This window comes from Sus scrofa, chromosome 15 (assembly GCF_054392235.1).
Source record: "Sus scrofa isolate SSC_HxYL_T2T_F1_AM1 chromosome 15, Sscrofa_HxYL_maternal_Yorkshire_Landrace_v2.0, whole genome shotgun sequence".
NCBI classification, from domain to species: Eukaryota; Metazoa; Chordata; class Mammalia; order Artiodactyla; family Suidae; genus Sus; species Sus scrofa.
In genome coordinates, this window is record NC_139397.1 from 147,533,834 (window position 1) to 147,548,526 (window position 14,693).

Sequence of the window (14,693 nt, forward strand, 5' to 3'; positions counted from 1 at the left end):
TTCCTTGCATGCCCCATATTAAATCCCCCATGATTTAGTAGGTGGAGCTCTACCCAAAGTGTTAGTAGAGAATGCTATTGTAAATTTAAAAAATTCAAGACAGTATCTACACAGAATTTATAGTTAAATAAACCATGGGCACACTGAGAGAAATCAGAAGAGAAACTTTTGGGAAATGGTGACCAAATATAAGGAAGTGGGGAGTTCCCAATGTGGCTCAGCGGGTTGCAAACCTGACTTGTATCCATGAGGATGTGGGTTCGATCCTTGACCTTGCTCAGTGGTTAAGGATTCGGTGTTTGTGTGAGTTACTGTGAGCCGTGGCATAAGTCGAAGTTGCAGCTTAAATCTGGTGTGGCTGGTGGCAGAGGCTGGCAGCTGCAGTTCTGATTCAACCCCTAGCTTGGGGACTTCCATATGCCTCAGGTGCGGCCCTAAAAAGCAAAAAAAAAAAAAAAAAAAACAAAATCAGAAAAAGTAAGGAGGTGAAGATAGGAAAAATGTATCAGTATAATGCTGGAGAAAAAGGAAATAGTTTCAAGAAAAGGCCATCTAAAGAGGCAGAAGAGCATAGTGGGAGCAGACTCCAGAGTCTGGTTCAAATTCTGAGTTGATATAAAAATTCAGAGGTATTTATTTATTTATTGGCTGCCTTGCGGCATATGGTGCTCCTGGGGCAGGGGTCTATCTGAGGTAGCTGTGAACTAAGCTGCAGCTGCGGCAGTGCTGGATGTTTAACCCACTCACTGTGCCAGGTCAGGGATCAAAGCAGCATTCCCAAGACTGCTGATCCCTTTGCACCACAGAGGGAGCCAGAGCTCTTTTCCAGTGATCACAAGTCTCCTGGGGGTTTGAGTTGACAGTATTTAGCTTGGTGGCAAAGCCTCTGCTCATTTTAATACCTCACTGACTGCATCCTTAGGGCAATTGAGAAATAAGTCCCAGTTTCCATTCCAAATAATTTATAATTCAGAGACATCATGTAAGACAGTTCTTCTAGTACATATAAATAAATCGAATTGGGCACATTTAAATTGATTTTGAAGAAGAAGTTTATAGAGTGTGGAATTCAGAATTAGAAATTATAATACTTTTTTTTTTTGGTCTTTTGTCTTTTCAGGGCCGAAATGAGACATATGGAAGTTTCCAGGCTAGGGGTGGAATTGGAGCTACAGCTGCCAGCCTACACCACAGCAATGCAGGATCTGAACCGTGTCTGTGACCTACACCACAGCTCACGGCAGCACCAGATTCTTAACGCACTGAGCAAGGCCAGGGATCAAACCTGCCTTCTCACGAATCCTAGTTGCATTGTTAACCACTCTGCCATGATGGGAACTCCTTTTAAGAGTTTAGGTATCTTCAACAGTCATAACTTTCAGATTTCCTGCTTTAATTCATAGGGGAGAATAAGCAGAACACCATTCTGGGTAATGTAGGTCTCTTTAGTTGATAATTAAATTGCTTGGATTATTATTTGGGTTCCCTGGCATGTGGAGGTTCCCTGGCCAGGGACTGAACCCGTGTGGAGGTTGTGGCCTGCACCATACTGTGGCAGTGCCTCATCCTTAACCCATTTTACCATAAGGGTGCTTCCTGTTATTTGGGTTCTTAAGAGTTCTCCAGAAAACTCTACGGTAGGATGTAATCTTATGGAGACCATGTTGTAAATGGTAGGTGGGTCCCCAGCTCGAGACATTAAACAAACTTCTTAGCTTTTAATGTTTCTGCTGTGTGGTGTTTGGCTCTACCTAAGGTTTATAGAGGATCGGAAGAGGTTTTCCTTTGTTCCTTTGGTGCTGCCTGCGTCCAGGGCCTTTCCTGTAACCCAAGCCTGCAGTTGGGCAGCTTATTGCCACACAGTTCCAGGGGCTCCATTTGCATCCTTTGTGGCAGTGGCATTAGTGGAGTTTTGTATTTCCACAACTTGTGTAGCCTCTGGTAGTAATTTAAAGAGGAAAAAAATTAAATCTCTAGGAATGATTAGAGTATTTTCGCAGATATCAAATAATTCCATTCTTAATTAAGATTCACTTGGTTTATAAATTCAGTCTGGTTCAAATGTTGACTGACTTTATTAATTCAGAGCTGTTTTTCAAAGGTCATAGTCCCATAGAGGTTTGAATATAAAACATTTGGCTGGGTGGGGTTTAAAGAGGCAAAAACACTCCTTCAGGATATTTTGTATTACAATAACATCTTGAGTTGTGGTCTCTTCAGGTCTGTTTGTTAGCCAGGTAGGTCCACATATTTTTTAAGGCACACTGAATTGATTTATGCTTATCTGGTTACCCAGCTGATTTGTAAGCAGAATGCTTGTCGTAATTTTCAGTGGACACCTTACCTGAGGTCTGATCATCGCTGCCATCATGGTACATCAGTTGTGATTTACCATAACTTAGCTGAATCGAATATGGATTAATTGTGAGATTCTTCATTTTATGTACTACTAAGGAAAAAATCATACTGTAAACTCTGGCACAGTTTTTTAATTGCTTAGGCTTTTTATTCTACTTTTTTGAAAAGAGTTCTTTTAACTTACTTAGCAAATAGGTCTAATTTTTGTATGTAGTATACATTTTGTACGTATATTAAAAGGAAAATAGGAATGAAATAAATTGGTTCAGATAGTCCTCAGATTTCTACACATTCAATCTGACTCTTCTAAATTGTGAAAAACTTAGAAGTCTAGGAATCTCTCTCCTCCTCTCTCGCCCCACCAGTGCAGTGTCCTGTCTTTAAGGGTATTATTGGTGATGAAACATTTCATAAGAGCGTGCTCCATTGTTCTCTCATCAATTTAAAATTCAGTGATTTGGTGCTAGTAATGTTCTTAAAAGCAGTCTAAGCTGTTTGAGTTTTTCTCGCATTTAAATACATCAGTGAGGCTGCGTGTGGACATGGGTTACCACGACAAGCTTATCTACATGCAGGTGTTTATCCCCCCCCCCCCCCCCCCCCCCCCCGTCTTAGGTTCTGTAAAGCACTTGCAGTCATCTCCTCCAGTGGTGAAAAGTTACTTCACTAATACCTGTTGCTGTATTTGCTTTCTTTTCTTTTGCCCAATATGTTTCAATTTAGAATCATAGCATAATCTTTTTGAAGGTGTTTTAAGCAGCACTTAAACTCAGGTACCAGGAGCAACACAGTTAAAGGATAACAAAATGAGCAGCTCTGACCAATTTTTACCCTTATGTAGACAATGACAGCTGTGACACGACTTCCATTGGGCCAGTAGCCCTTGTAGCAGTGCACCAATTAGGATGCATTCCAGGAGTTCCCGTCGTCATGGTTCAGCGCAGACAAATCTGGCTAGCATCCATGAGGGCGCAAGTTCAATTCCTGGCCTTGCTCAGTGGGTTAAGGATCTGGCACTGCTGTGGGCTGTGGTGTAGGTTGCAGATGAGGGTTGGATCTGGTGTTGCTGCGGCTGTGGTGTAGGCTGGCAGCTGTAGCTCCGATTTGACCCCTAGCCTGGGAACTTCCATATGTCATGGGTGCAGCCCTAAAAAGACAAAATAAAAAAGATGCATTCCAACTTCAGAGTATTTAAGCTGTGAAAAACTGTGTCTTGGGTTTTTGTTTTTGTTTTTGTTTTTGAATCATCACTTGCTCATGAGGTGAGGAGGGCACTAAGTTGATCTCAGCTTGAGTCTGGTGGGCATGCTTGTTTGGCCAGGGAAAAGGCCATCAGGGTTAGGTAAGAACATGGGACTCTCCCTGGAACCCACACGGTTAAACCCACCTGAAGAGGATGAAGAGGGCAGATAAATAGCAATGGATGTGGGCATATTTTCACTTTCTGTATTTTAGATCAATTTCTAGTTTATTGCTTTTTTTTTGTGGTGTTTTTTTTTTTGGCCGTGCCCTTGGCATTTAAAATTCCCCAGGCCAGGGATCGAACCTGCACCACAGGGACCCAAGCTGCTGTATTGACAGCACCACATCCTTAACCTGCTGCACCAGAACTCTAAGTTTATTGTTTTTATATCTTTTAAATGGCAGCCATCAAGGTGATAGATATCTTGGAGATAATTTACAGTGTGTTTATAATATTTACAGTATTTTCTGTTTTCTAAACTCTGGTATGTTCCCCCCCCCCCCAGCTTTATTGGGATGTGTAGTTGACATATAACGTTGTGTTGGTTTAAGGTATAAGATGTGTCGATTTGATACATTTATATATTGCAGAATGATTACCGCCATAAAATTAGCTGGCAGCTCCATCCCAGCACGTAATTACCATTTCCCTTTTTGTGAGAACATTTAAGGTTCTCTCAGCAACTGTCTTTTTTCTTTTTAGGGTGCACCCACGGCATATGGAAGTTCCCAGGCTATAGCTGCTAGCCTTTGCCACAGCCCCAGCAACATGGTATCCAGGCCTCATCTGCCATCTACACTACAGCTCATGGCAGCCCCAGATCCCCAACCCACCGAGCGAGGCCAGGGATTGAACCTCCATCCCCATGGATCCTGGTCGGATTCGTTTCTCCTGTGCCACTACAGGAACTCTCTCAGCAACTTCCAAGTATATAATATAGTATTACCAGCTATAACCACCATGCTGTTCATTAGATCTCCAGTGCTCGTTCACCTTATAACTGGAGTTTGTACTTTTGATCTCCCTGTTTCCCCCACCCTCCAGTCCCTGGTAGCCACCGCTCTACTTTCTGTTTTTATGAGGTTGCTTTTTAACAATTCCATAGATAAGTAATGTACAATATTTGTCTTTCCTGTCTGACTTATTTCACTTCAAGATTTGCTGTCTTAAAATTGCTTTTGAAATATCACTCATGAAATTGTTTAGCTTATTATTTTAACTTGATGGTCCAAGTTCATATTTAAAGAATCACTAGAGTATAAAAGTGCTAAGCAGAAGGTGGGGAGAGTTGTGGCAGAAGCCGTGAGATAGGGAAGCAGGGGGGTCCTTATTTTAAGAATGACTCTTTGGAGTTCCCGTCGTAGCTCAGTGGTTAACTAATCCAACTAGGAACCGTGTGGTTGTGGGTTCGATCCCTGGCCTCGCTCCATGGGTTAGGGATCTGGCGTTGCCGTGAGCTGTGGTGTAGGTCGCAGATGTGGCTTGGATCCCGCATTGCTGTGGCTGTGGTGTAGACTGGTGGCTACAGCTCTGATTGGACTCCTGGCCTGGGAACCTCCATCTGCCACGGGTGCCCCCCCCCCCAGCCGAAAAAGAATGAATCTTTGTTACACCTCATGTGATGCAAGGAAGTAATGTATATTAAAATGTAAATCTGCTACCCGTCATTTCCTCTCTTGCTTGAAGACTAAAAAAGGAAACCTTAATTTGGTCCCCAGTGCCCTGCATGGTCTGTTACCACCTGTCTCCCCAGCATCATAGAATACCATGCCTTCTTTCTCTACATAATCATGACAAGATGATTTGGAATGTAACTCATTTTACTCGCATTTTACTTTGCCTGCTATGTTGTTATAAAATAGGGATTAAAAGATCTTATTCTAGTGACTGGTTGAGAGGAGCATAAGCAAAACGCACTCTCTAGTTGTACTTTCTGGGCTGGAATTCTCCATTTAATCTTGACCAACTGTATGGAAAAATTTTTCTCTTTAACAGGTTTCTCCACATTTAAAAATCTGATATAAACATACGGAAAAGAATGGCAGCGGAAACGCAGACCCTGAACTTTGGGCCTGAATGGTGAGTTTTCAGAATCTCATCTTGTTTGACATTGGTTCACTAGCACAGTAGTAAGGTACTTATACATGTGTTGGGGGGGTTTATAAAATATGCATGTTTTTGAGATTTTGCTTTATGTGCCCAGTTGAAAAAAATATATATAGCCAGCCTAGGAGTAAATTATGTACTAACAAATTTTTAAAAATCTTCCTGTTTTGGTTAGTCCCACCACCCTAGCAGATTATTTCCTTGTTTGAGCCCTTGTCTAGGTGAATATATAATTTTTTATAATTGTAACATTTTATGTGTATATCTTTTGTTCCACAGTGTTGTTTTGTGAGTGCTATTCATAGAGTCATTTGAAAAAAATGACTTTATTGAATTACTGAGTTTTTGTCTTATTGGTGGGCTAGGCAGGTGATCCATAGTTACACTGGCTGTTCACAGCCTATTAGGATTGGATTACCGTTTGCCGCAATAACAATTAATCGACCTTTGAGTCTCTTACAGATATGTTTGGACCCCGAATATGGAATTCTCATGGAATTTTGAGATCCATCACACTGTAGTGTGACTTTTTCCCCCTCTTCTTCCTTTCCCCCCAAAGTTGGTGATTGAAGATCCTCTCATCAGTGGCGTGAATAATGATAGTTGGTTTTTCCATTCAAACCTTGAACCAGAGGCAGTATATATGATAGATAAATTGGAATAGTGTCTTAAACATTCTTGGTTGTTCAGGTGGTGGTGGTTTGATAAATGACGTAGACTTCCTGTAGTAACTACCTATCCTGAGCACTCGTATTAACTTATTATATGTGAATTTCTTTTTATATGTAATTACTCAGTTTTCTTGGCCCTTATAGCTAGCATTTGGAGACTGAGGAAAAAACACTATTTGAAGTTTTAAGAACTGATGCAACTTACATGCTTCGAGTTTATTTTGGAAATGCTGATATTACTAATTCTGTACCTGTTTTAGTTCTCATTTTATATTTAATTTTTTTATTATCAAATCAATATATACTTCTAGAAAAATTAGAAGTTATAAGTAATCCAGAAGATAAAATCACCATAATTTTACCATCCATGGTAACCTCTATAAATAGGTTGGTATATCTTTCTAGGTAGTTTTATGTATGCTAATTTGTGTATGTGTACATTTATTTTCACAAAAATGGGATCATACTGTACATTCAGTTTTGTAACCTGCATTAAAAAAATATCAAAAATATCTTTTAATCAATAAATGTTTTCTATTATCTTAAGTGGTTTCATTGTATGGATGTACCATCATTTATTTAACTAGTTTTTTAGATGTAGCATATATAGGCTGTTCTCAGTTTTTCATTATTATAAAAATATTTTTGAAAAATATTTTTGAAGGACTTTACTCACATCTTATCAGGTGGATTTAAATTCATATAGCTCATTGTAAACCATTTTGTATGCAGCTCTTTTGTCTTCATCTAGAATTTGTAACTGCTGTGCTTTTGTATTTACATACTCTCATGTCTCTTTCTTTGGAAAAACATGATTAAAATTGTCAGCTAATTTAAGGAAGTTTTTTTTTCCTTCCAGTATCCCTCTATTAAGAGATAACAAAGAGGGACAGTGCCAGGAATGTAGCTGAAACACAAGGGAAAAACCCACAATTGGTGATGTTCTAGAGTCAGTACACATTTAACTTGATGCTCACTGGGTTGACAGCTGGCCAGGGGACTGTGAGTAAAGTTTTGTTGGAACACTGCCACTCATTTGTTTCCATCTCACCTGGCTGCTTTCACACTGTAGTGGCAAGGTTGAGAAGTTACAAAGATGCCGTCTGGCTCACAAAGCTTAAATATTTACTCTCTGGCCATTTACAGAAAAAAGTTTGCTGGCTCCTGCCCTAACCATGGGCTCCCAAAGTCATTTATGTTTGTTTTTGACCCAGTCTATCAGTAGCCTCTTACATGTCCTTTTTTAGTACTCTGAAATTTTGTTTGATGGGGAGATATTTACAATATACTTACCGTATTTACAGTAATTTATACACGAGTTGAATTGAGGTGAGTTTAGCAGAGTAAAGATACCAGTCCCATGCTTAAGCAGTAGCTTTCCCTAATTATATCTCTGTTACTCTGCAGGCATTAGAATTTAGGAGTCTTCCCTTAGTCACCTGAAATGCTGGCAAACTGAGGAGCGGAGGTCTCAGTAGGGACACTGCCTTTTTTACATCATGTATCAAAATTTCTTCTGGCAAAGAGAAGAACCCTTAAGTAACTCAGGTGACCCTGATCTAGGAAGGTGCATTATGAATAGAGACAGCTTCTGAGGAAAAATCACTATTTGAAGTTTTAAGAACTGATGCAACTTACATGCTCCGAGTTTATTTTGGAAATGCTGATATTACTAATTCTGTACCTGTTTTAGTTTGGAGACAGCTTTTTTCTGCATGTAACATTGCAGTCATTGTGAAACTTCGGAATAATTTAAGAATCTAAGAACAGAGTGATTACACTGAATCATTGTGTAACTGAACCATACAGAAACATTTAGTGATACTATATTCCTTTTACTAAGATAATCATTTTCATAATGATAAGAAGCATAATGTTCAGTGAGAGATGGATAACATGAGATTTATGTGATAGTAGTGAAGATGAGAGAGTGCTGAAAATTGTGTAGGAACAGACCATGAATGATCATGAGCGTGGAATTTTTTATTTTTATTTTTTGCTTTTTAGGGCTGGACTGGAAGCATATGGAAGTTCTCAGGCTAGGGGTCGAATCAGAGCTGTAGCTGCTGGCTTACACCACAGCCATGTCATCGCAAGGTCTGAACTGCATCTGCAGTCTACACCACAGCTCATAGCAATGCTGGATCCTTAACCCACTGAGTGAGGCCAGGGATCGAACCTGCACCCTCACGGATATTAGTCAGGTTCGTTTCCACTGTGTCACAGCGGGTACTCCTATAAGCATGGAATTTTTAAGGTAGGTCTCTTGAGTCATTATGTGTCTTAGCTTATCTTTATATTTAAAGTAATATATTACACAATTACCAAGCAAGTTTAAAAAAGAATGTGATAAGTTTAATGGAGGAGGAAATCCTTTTTAGGTATAAAACAAAGAGTCGCTTTAAGTCTTTACTCAAATGTTACCACCTTATATATTTTCTGACCATTCATATAACACCCTTCCCCTCACTCCCCACCTCCTTTCCTTTTAAAATTTTCTCTTCGTGTTCTATATAAAAATAATATGCCAAATATTTTACTTATTTTCTTTATTATTTATATCCCATCCTCCAGACCCTACTAGACTGTGCGCTCCTTTGAGGGCAAGAACTTTGGTCTTGCTTTTTGTATAGTTTGTTCACTGCTGTATTGCCAGTGCCTAGCATATAGTAGGTACTCAATAAATACTTGTTAAATGAATGAGTGGATTGTTGGAAAGTAAAGTCGTTTGATGTTTTGCTGTTGTCAAATGTAGTTCTCTTTGCATTGCTGATTATTTCCTTTGAAATAATATCTTGGAAGTGGCAGTATTAAATCAAAAGTGTAAGTTTTAAGGCTTTGGATGATATATGGACACATTGAGCACAAGAAGGACTGTATGAATTTAATTCCCATCCCCTGCCTGCTTATTTCACTCTTGACGAAACACTAAGTACTACCTTGAAGAAATATTTTTTTTTTAATTCCAAATCTGGTAGATTTAGGTTTTTAAGAATTTTTTTTTGTTCTTAGTCCCAGTAACAAAATAATTCACGCTCATTCCAGAAAACCTTGGAGGAGGCGTTAGTATGAAAGGAAAAAGAAGGTTTAAGTCGTTCTTAATCCTGCCACCCTAAGAACCATTGTGAACATTTTAGTTTGTATCCACCTGTTCTTTTTTCCTTTGCAAATGTTTGTGTAGGTACTTCAAGACATTTTTAAAAAGCAATACAAATTCATTATACTTTTTTTAAAAATACTTGTTTTATTTGGGGGCTTAAACCTTTTTTTATTTTGAGGATCCAGAATCTATTCAGATAAGTTTAGATAGTAAAGGAACTTATAGGCAGTGAATACTGGCAGACAGCTACTTGGCTTTATGGGGAAGGAGCCCAGGAACCTCCTTTAGGGTTTCTTCTGTCTCATTTCCATGGCCTAAAGGAAGCCTTCTCAGGTCTTTCCTTGCAAAAGTGAGTGAGGCGCTTGTGTTTTCCCCAAAGCACTTGTTTAGACCTGTGTTAAAGCAGTTATGACCTCGTGCTCTGTCTCTTCATGTGTTTACCTTACTCAGAAAAGAACTAATTCCGTTAAGAAGGGCACAGTATTTCTCAGTTTTGGCAAGCCGGTTGTTTAGCTTAGTGTGGGCACTGAGTAAGAGTGGAATGATTCAAGTCTTATGGTGCGGCGGTGGAGGCAAGAGAATTCAAACCTGAGATTGCTAGGTCACCGTTCATAATCTCTTGTGGAATTATGGACAAAACGAGGGACATTCTGGAGGATGGGATGCATTAATAGTCCCAGTTTTCAAAAAGTGAAAGATAACTATGTGATCCAAAGGGACAGTAAATTAGATGTATTTTAGAATATTGAGAGTTGTTTAGAAAACATTTTGTGGAGTGACTCCTATGTTTTATGTCTTGGGTTAGATGCTGAGGCAACAAGGATGAAGCACATGGATGGTGCCTACTTTTGAATTATTTATGTAGTGGGGAAGCCGGCCCTAAATAACTTCACTATAATGTCAGTGCTGTAAAGGGAGTATAGTGAATATCCCAGCACGGGATATTCAGCTGCTTATTCGATGCCTATAGGCATCTCATCCTTCATGGTTTTCCAGACTGAGCTCATGAGTTTTGCCCTTTTAAATTTCTTCTTCTATCTTAATACTGCAGCGGGCCTATTTGCTTAAACCAGAAGTCTTGGAGTTATCGTGGATATTTTCTTTGACTTGTGTATCCCTGTATCTCGTCCATCACAATGTTGTGTAGTTCTACATCCAGAACATCTCTTGAATCCATTCATTCCTCTCCATCCTCAGGGCCTCCACCCTAGTGTGAGCCACCATCGACTCTGACATGCACTGTTGCAGCAGTGACCTTCTGAGGTTTCCTGGCTTCCATTCTGTTCTTCAGTTTGCTCTCCCCACAGCAACCAGAGTAATACTACAATGTACATTAGATCAAGTTTTCTCCAAAATCCTTCACCAGCTACCTATTTGTATGACTGTTTATTAGCTTTTCTTCCACTAGCCACTTAGTTCCATGAACACTGGGTGGGTAGTGTTGTGTAGCCAAGGCGCCGAGGCTCTCGATCTTTCTCTCCTTTCCCTCCTACTCCTCTCTTTCCAACACCCCCCTCCCCCGTCCTCCTTATTCTGTGTCTTCTTTTCCTTCTCTTTTCCACTGAACCTCTCGACTTCCAGGCAGTGCCCACCACACCCCAAGTAAAAATGATGAGAAAAAAATTTTCCAGACAGCAGAAAGAGTGTGTGTAAAGAAAGATGGTGACAAACTGTAGGTTAAAGAGGGGATTCCAGGACTTTGGCCTTTGCTGTGCAGTGTGGGAGAAGAGCTTGCAGGCAGCCCTTCTTTGTTAAGAATCTTTGGGTTTTATTTGATTATCATGTGCCAATGAATTGCTGATCAGGGAGCATTTAGATTTGCAGTGGAAATAAATAGCTGGTAGTGTGGAGGAGGATGGAGATGAGACTAGTTAGGTCGCTGAGGATGCTGTGTAAATAAAAGCCTGAGCAGTAATGGATTAGGGGATGGTTTGAGAGCTCTAGGATTTAGCACTAGTGGGATGTGGTAGTTGCCTGTGGGAGAGATGGTTAGAAGGTAAGGAGTCAAGGATGGTTCCTACACTCTTAATCCAGTGGCTGAGTCGATGGTGGTGTCCTTATCTGACTTTGGGAACACAGGTGATGAAAGAGGTTGGGATGAATCAATCGACGAGTAAGGTTTTGGGTGTGTTAAACCTGAAGGGTTGTGAGTGGTTGAATTTGAAAACCTTACTCTCCGGGGGAGAGTTCAGAATTGGAATGGAGAATGGTTAGCTTGCACCGAAGTGCTTTTTCATTCCTGCAGCTTCACACATCTATATTGACGTTCTCAATTTTATAAGCTGCAGTCTGGATTTTGGGCAGCAGTTAACAAGTGAGGCTTGTTGGGGTATCATGGGTAACACTGGGCCTAGTGTTGAGTTTATTGAACTTTGCTGGAGCAGTGGAAGGGTCGTGGAGAAGCCAGGTTGCACTGCGATTTGAAGTGATTGGTGAGTGAGGATGTGGAGATGCCTTTGAAATGAAGAGAAAAGATGAATAGCGCTGCATACCTAGAGGGGGATGCTGCATGAGAAGAGTTTTAAAGAAATGACAGTAAGATTTAGAGACTGAGGAGAGCAATCAGGGAAGGACTGACGTTCTAGACGAGAAGGTTGTATGGGGCAAGATCAGAGTTAAAGATGGCTGGGTTTTTAGGGAAGGGCATATATTTTAGCTTTTCCAAATATCTATAGATGAAGAAGGACTTGGAATAGGCTTTGTTAATTGAGTAGAGCCCCAGCCAATATCCTAATTCAGGCTGCTGTTTTCTCTTGGTTTGAATTATTCTCAGCTTGCCTTGGCCTGTTCTCTTCATAGTAGCGGAGCAATCTCTTGAGTGTGCATTCTGGTCATGTTATTCTTAATAGGTCTGGTGCCTGTACGAAGTGTTCCGTCCCACGCGTGGAAAGCCCTTCGGGGTGGTGGCTGGGTTAGAAGCCTTGTGGGGAGCAGATGAAGAAATTAGGGATGATGGGCCACGAGAAGGAAGGTCTCTGGTGAGAGGTAGTAACTATTTGCAAATACTGAAGTGATTGTCACTTGGAAGAGATGTGCCCTCTAGTGGTAGAAACTATCGGGGGACATATTGACTATAAGAAAGATGTTTAAAAATAATTTCTAATACAAATGTATAGATATTTAAGAATTAATCTTTGACAGAGTTGACTCTGGCTATTTTAGATAAAAATTTGGGACCTCACTTTTAGAGAGATTTTGGTCTTTTTAGTTGTAAAAACCTTGTTTTGGACTCTTTGCTGGCTATGATTGTGGGCAAATTGCTTAACCCCTTGGCTTTGTTTTTCTCATCTGTTGTATTGGGAGTATCATGAAACTTAAATGAGGAAATGTATGTGCAAAATTCCTAGCTTCAGTTCTCAGCGGATATTCGTTCCACTTTTTCAGGAAAGAGCCAAAATGTACATGAATTCAATGTGAACGAGCACACTGGAAGGTCCCTCAGAAGTGGTTGGATCACGCCTTCGTGGGCATGTTGTTCTTACTGGCTTGTTTTAACCTGTTTTATAGGAGTTGAACTCAATGACCTCTGAGTCCAAGAATAGTTGGAAAGAAACCAACCTAGTAGCAGTGAACACTCCAGTGGCACCCAGATTGTGGTTTTAATACAAACTAAAGAGAATCAGGCTTCTTGTGTGAAATGGTTGATTCTCAATCTGAGGCAAGAAATACAGTAGCTGACTCTGGAACATTTGACATCCTAGATAAAAAAGAAGCTGTTAAAGACTGCTAACATTGTATCAGAAGGACTTGGGAGCCAACCTGAAGCTTTCCCACTGTCAAAAATGAGAGTTTAAATAGTGTTAAGAATAATTGCAGTGAACTGAAATATCTTAATAAAAATAATTTGTTGTTATTGGAGGATGTTAGTGAATCAGGTCATTATTTTGAAAACTAATAGATGAAAAGGTAGAATGAAGGCCGTTTCCTTCCTTTCCTGTTTGATCCATATCCTATTAGGTAACAATACCAAATAGTCTAAGAGGGAAGTTTCCCTTTGTAGAACTACTCCAGCTAGTAAATAAAGAAGCAATGTTGAGTGAACTCACGTTGTAACCTTAGTGAACTTAGATCTAAGCGCTGGCTGTAGGGACCGCCTAACCTCACAAAGCCAGGCAGTCTGTGCTTCCTGATGGACTGACACATCACCACATGGAAGGAGTCTTGCCAGATCTGATCAGGTTTCTACATGCAGCTGCCAGTTTACATGAAGGGCTGAGAACAGAAATGTGTGAAACTCTTATCACAGGGATAAACTCAATGAAATCCAAACTTAGAAGAAAAATCCTTAACTTTTAGAGATGATATTCTGAAATATTTATAGATGAAATTATAACTTTTCTTCAGAAGATTTCCATTGAAAATCCTGAAAATAACTTCCTTCAAAAACCTGGAAAGCTGAAGATTTCTTTCAAAATAATATCAAAGGAGGTTGAGATGGGGCTGTAGAAGGAGCAGGATGGATTGGGGACTGGGTGGTGGGTACATGGGAGTTATGTTCTTCTTGGTACTTTTATATATGTTCAAAAGTGTCCATAACACATTACAGTATAATTGGAAAGAGAAATATTGAGGGGAAAAAACCTTACAGATCTTACTTTAATACATATTCATGTTTTTTCTTGGTATTGCTTTCTTCATGTAAACACATTTTATATACTTATTATGTATATACTATTTTTTCTGCCATTTTCAAATAATGTGCAAGTATTTCCTTTGCTTGGCCTTCATATTTTTTAGTGTATAATTTGTAGGCCATTCCCCTCTTTGTTTTTGTGAATAAAGCTTAGCAGTTTTGAAGATACATTTTAATACTTCCATTGAATTTTCCTTTGGGCTAAACTGAATTACAGTAGCTTAGTTCCTTTTGCCTTTGTTGTCAATTACCCAATTTATAGAGCTGTGGGCTACTCTCAGATAATTGGCTACTCCTAATGGTTGTTTTCCCACTTGGCGTTTGACACAGAGCTTTTTTTTTTTTTTTTTTTTTTTTTTTTTTTTTTTTTTTTTTGCTGAGGTTCTTCCTCCACTTCTTTTTTAAATATAAAAACCATCTTATTATAAAATACTCTTTTTTCTCTAGTTCCATTCCTCATAGGCAACTGCTGTCATCAGCTCAGAGTATATTTTCACTTTTTTCTTCTTAGCAGTAAATGTGGCTTTTACATTTTTTCTCCTTGTACTTTTTTCACTGCATTTTCAGATTCTCTACATTGAT

General features: G+C 39.6%; 1 protein-coding gene across 28 annotated transcripts in view; it reads left to right on the plus strand.

Moving 5' to 3' along the window:
* Positions 1 to 14,693, plus strand: part of GIGYF2 (GRB10 interacting GYF protein 2) — a 132,693-nt gene that overhangs the window by 20,514 nt on the left and 97,486 nt on the right. For all 28 annotated transcript variants that reach the window (XM_085000699.1, XM_085000704.1, XM_021075627.2 and 25 more), the window contains one exon: positions 5,597 to 5,680. In XM_085000699.1, coding sequence (XP_084856825.1) covers positions 5,640 to 5,680 — 41 coding nt within the window. In that variant the 5' untranslated portion in view covers positions 5,597 to 5,639. The remainder of the gene's footprint in view (positions 1 to 5,596; positions 5,681 to 14,693) is intronic.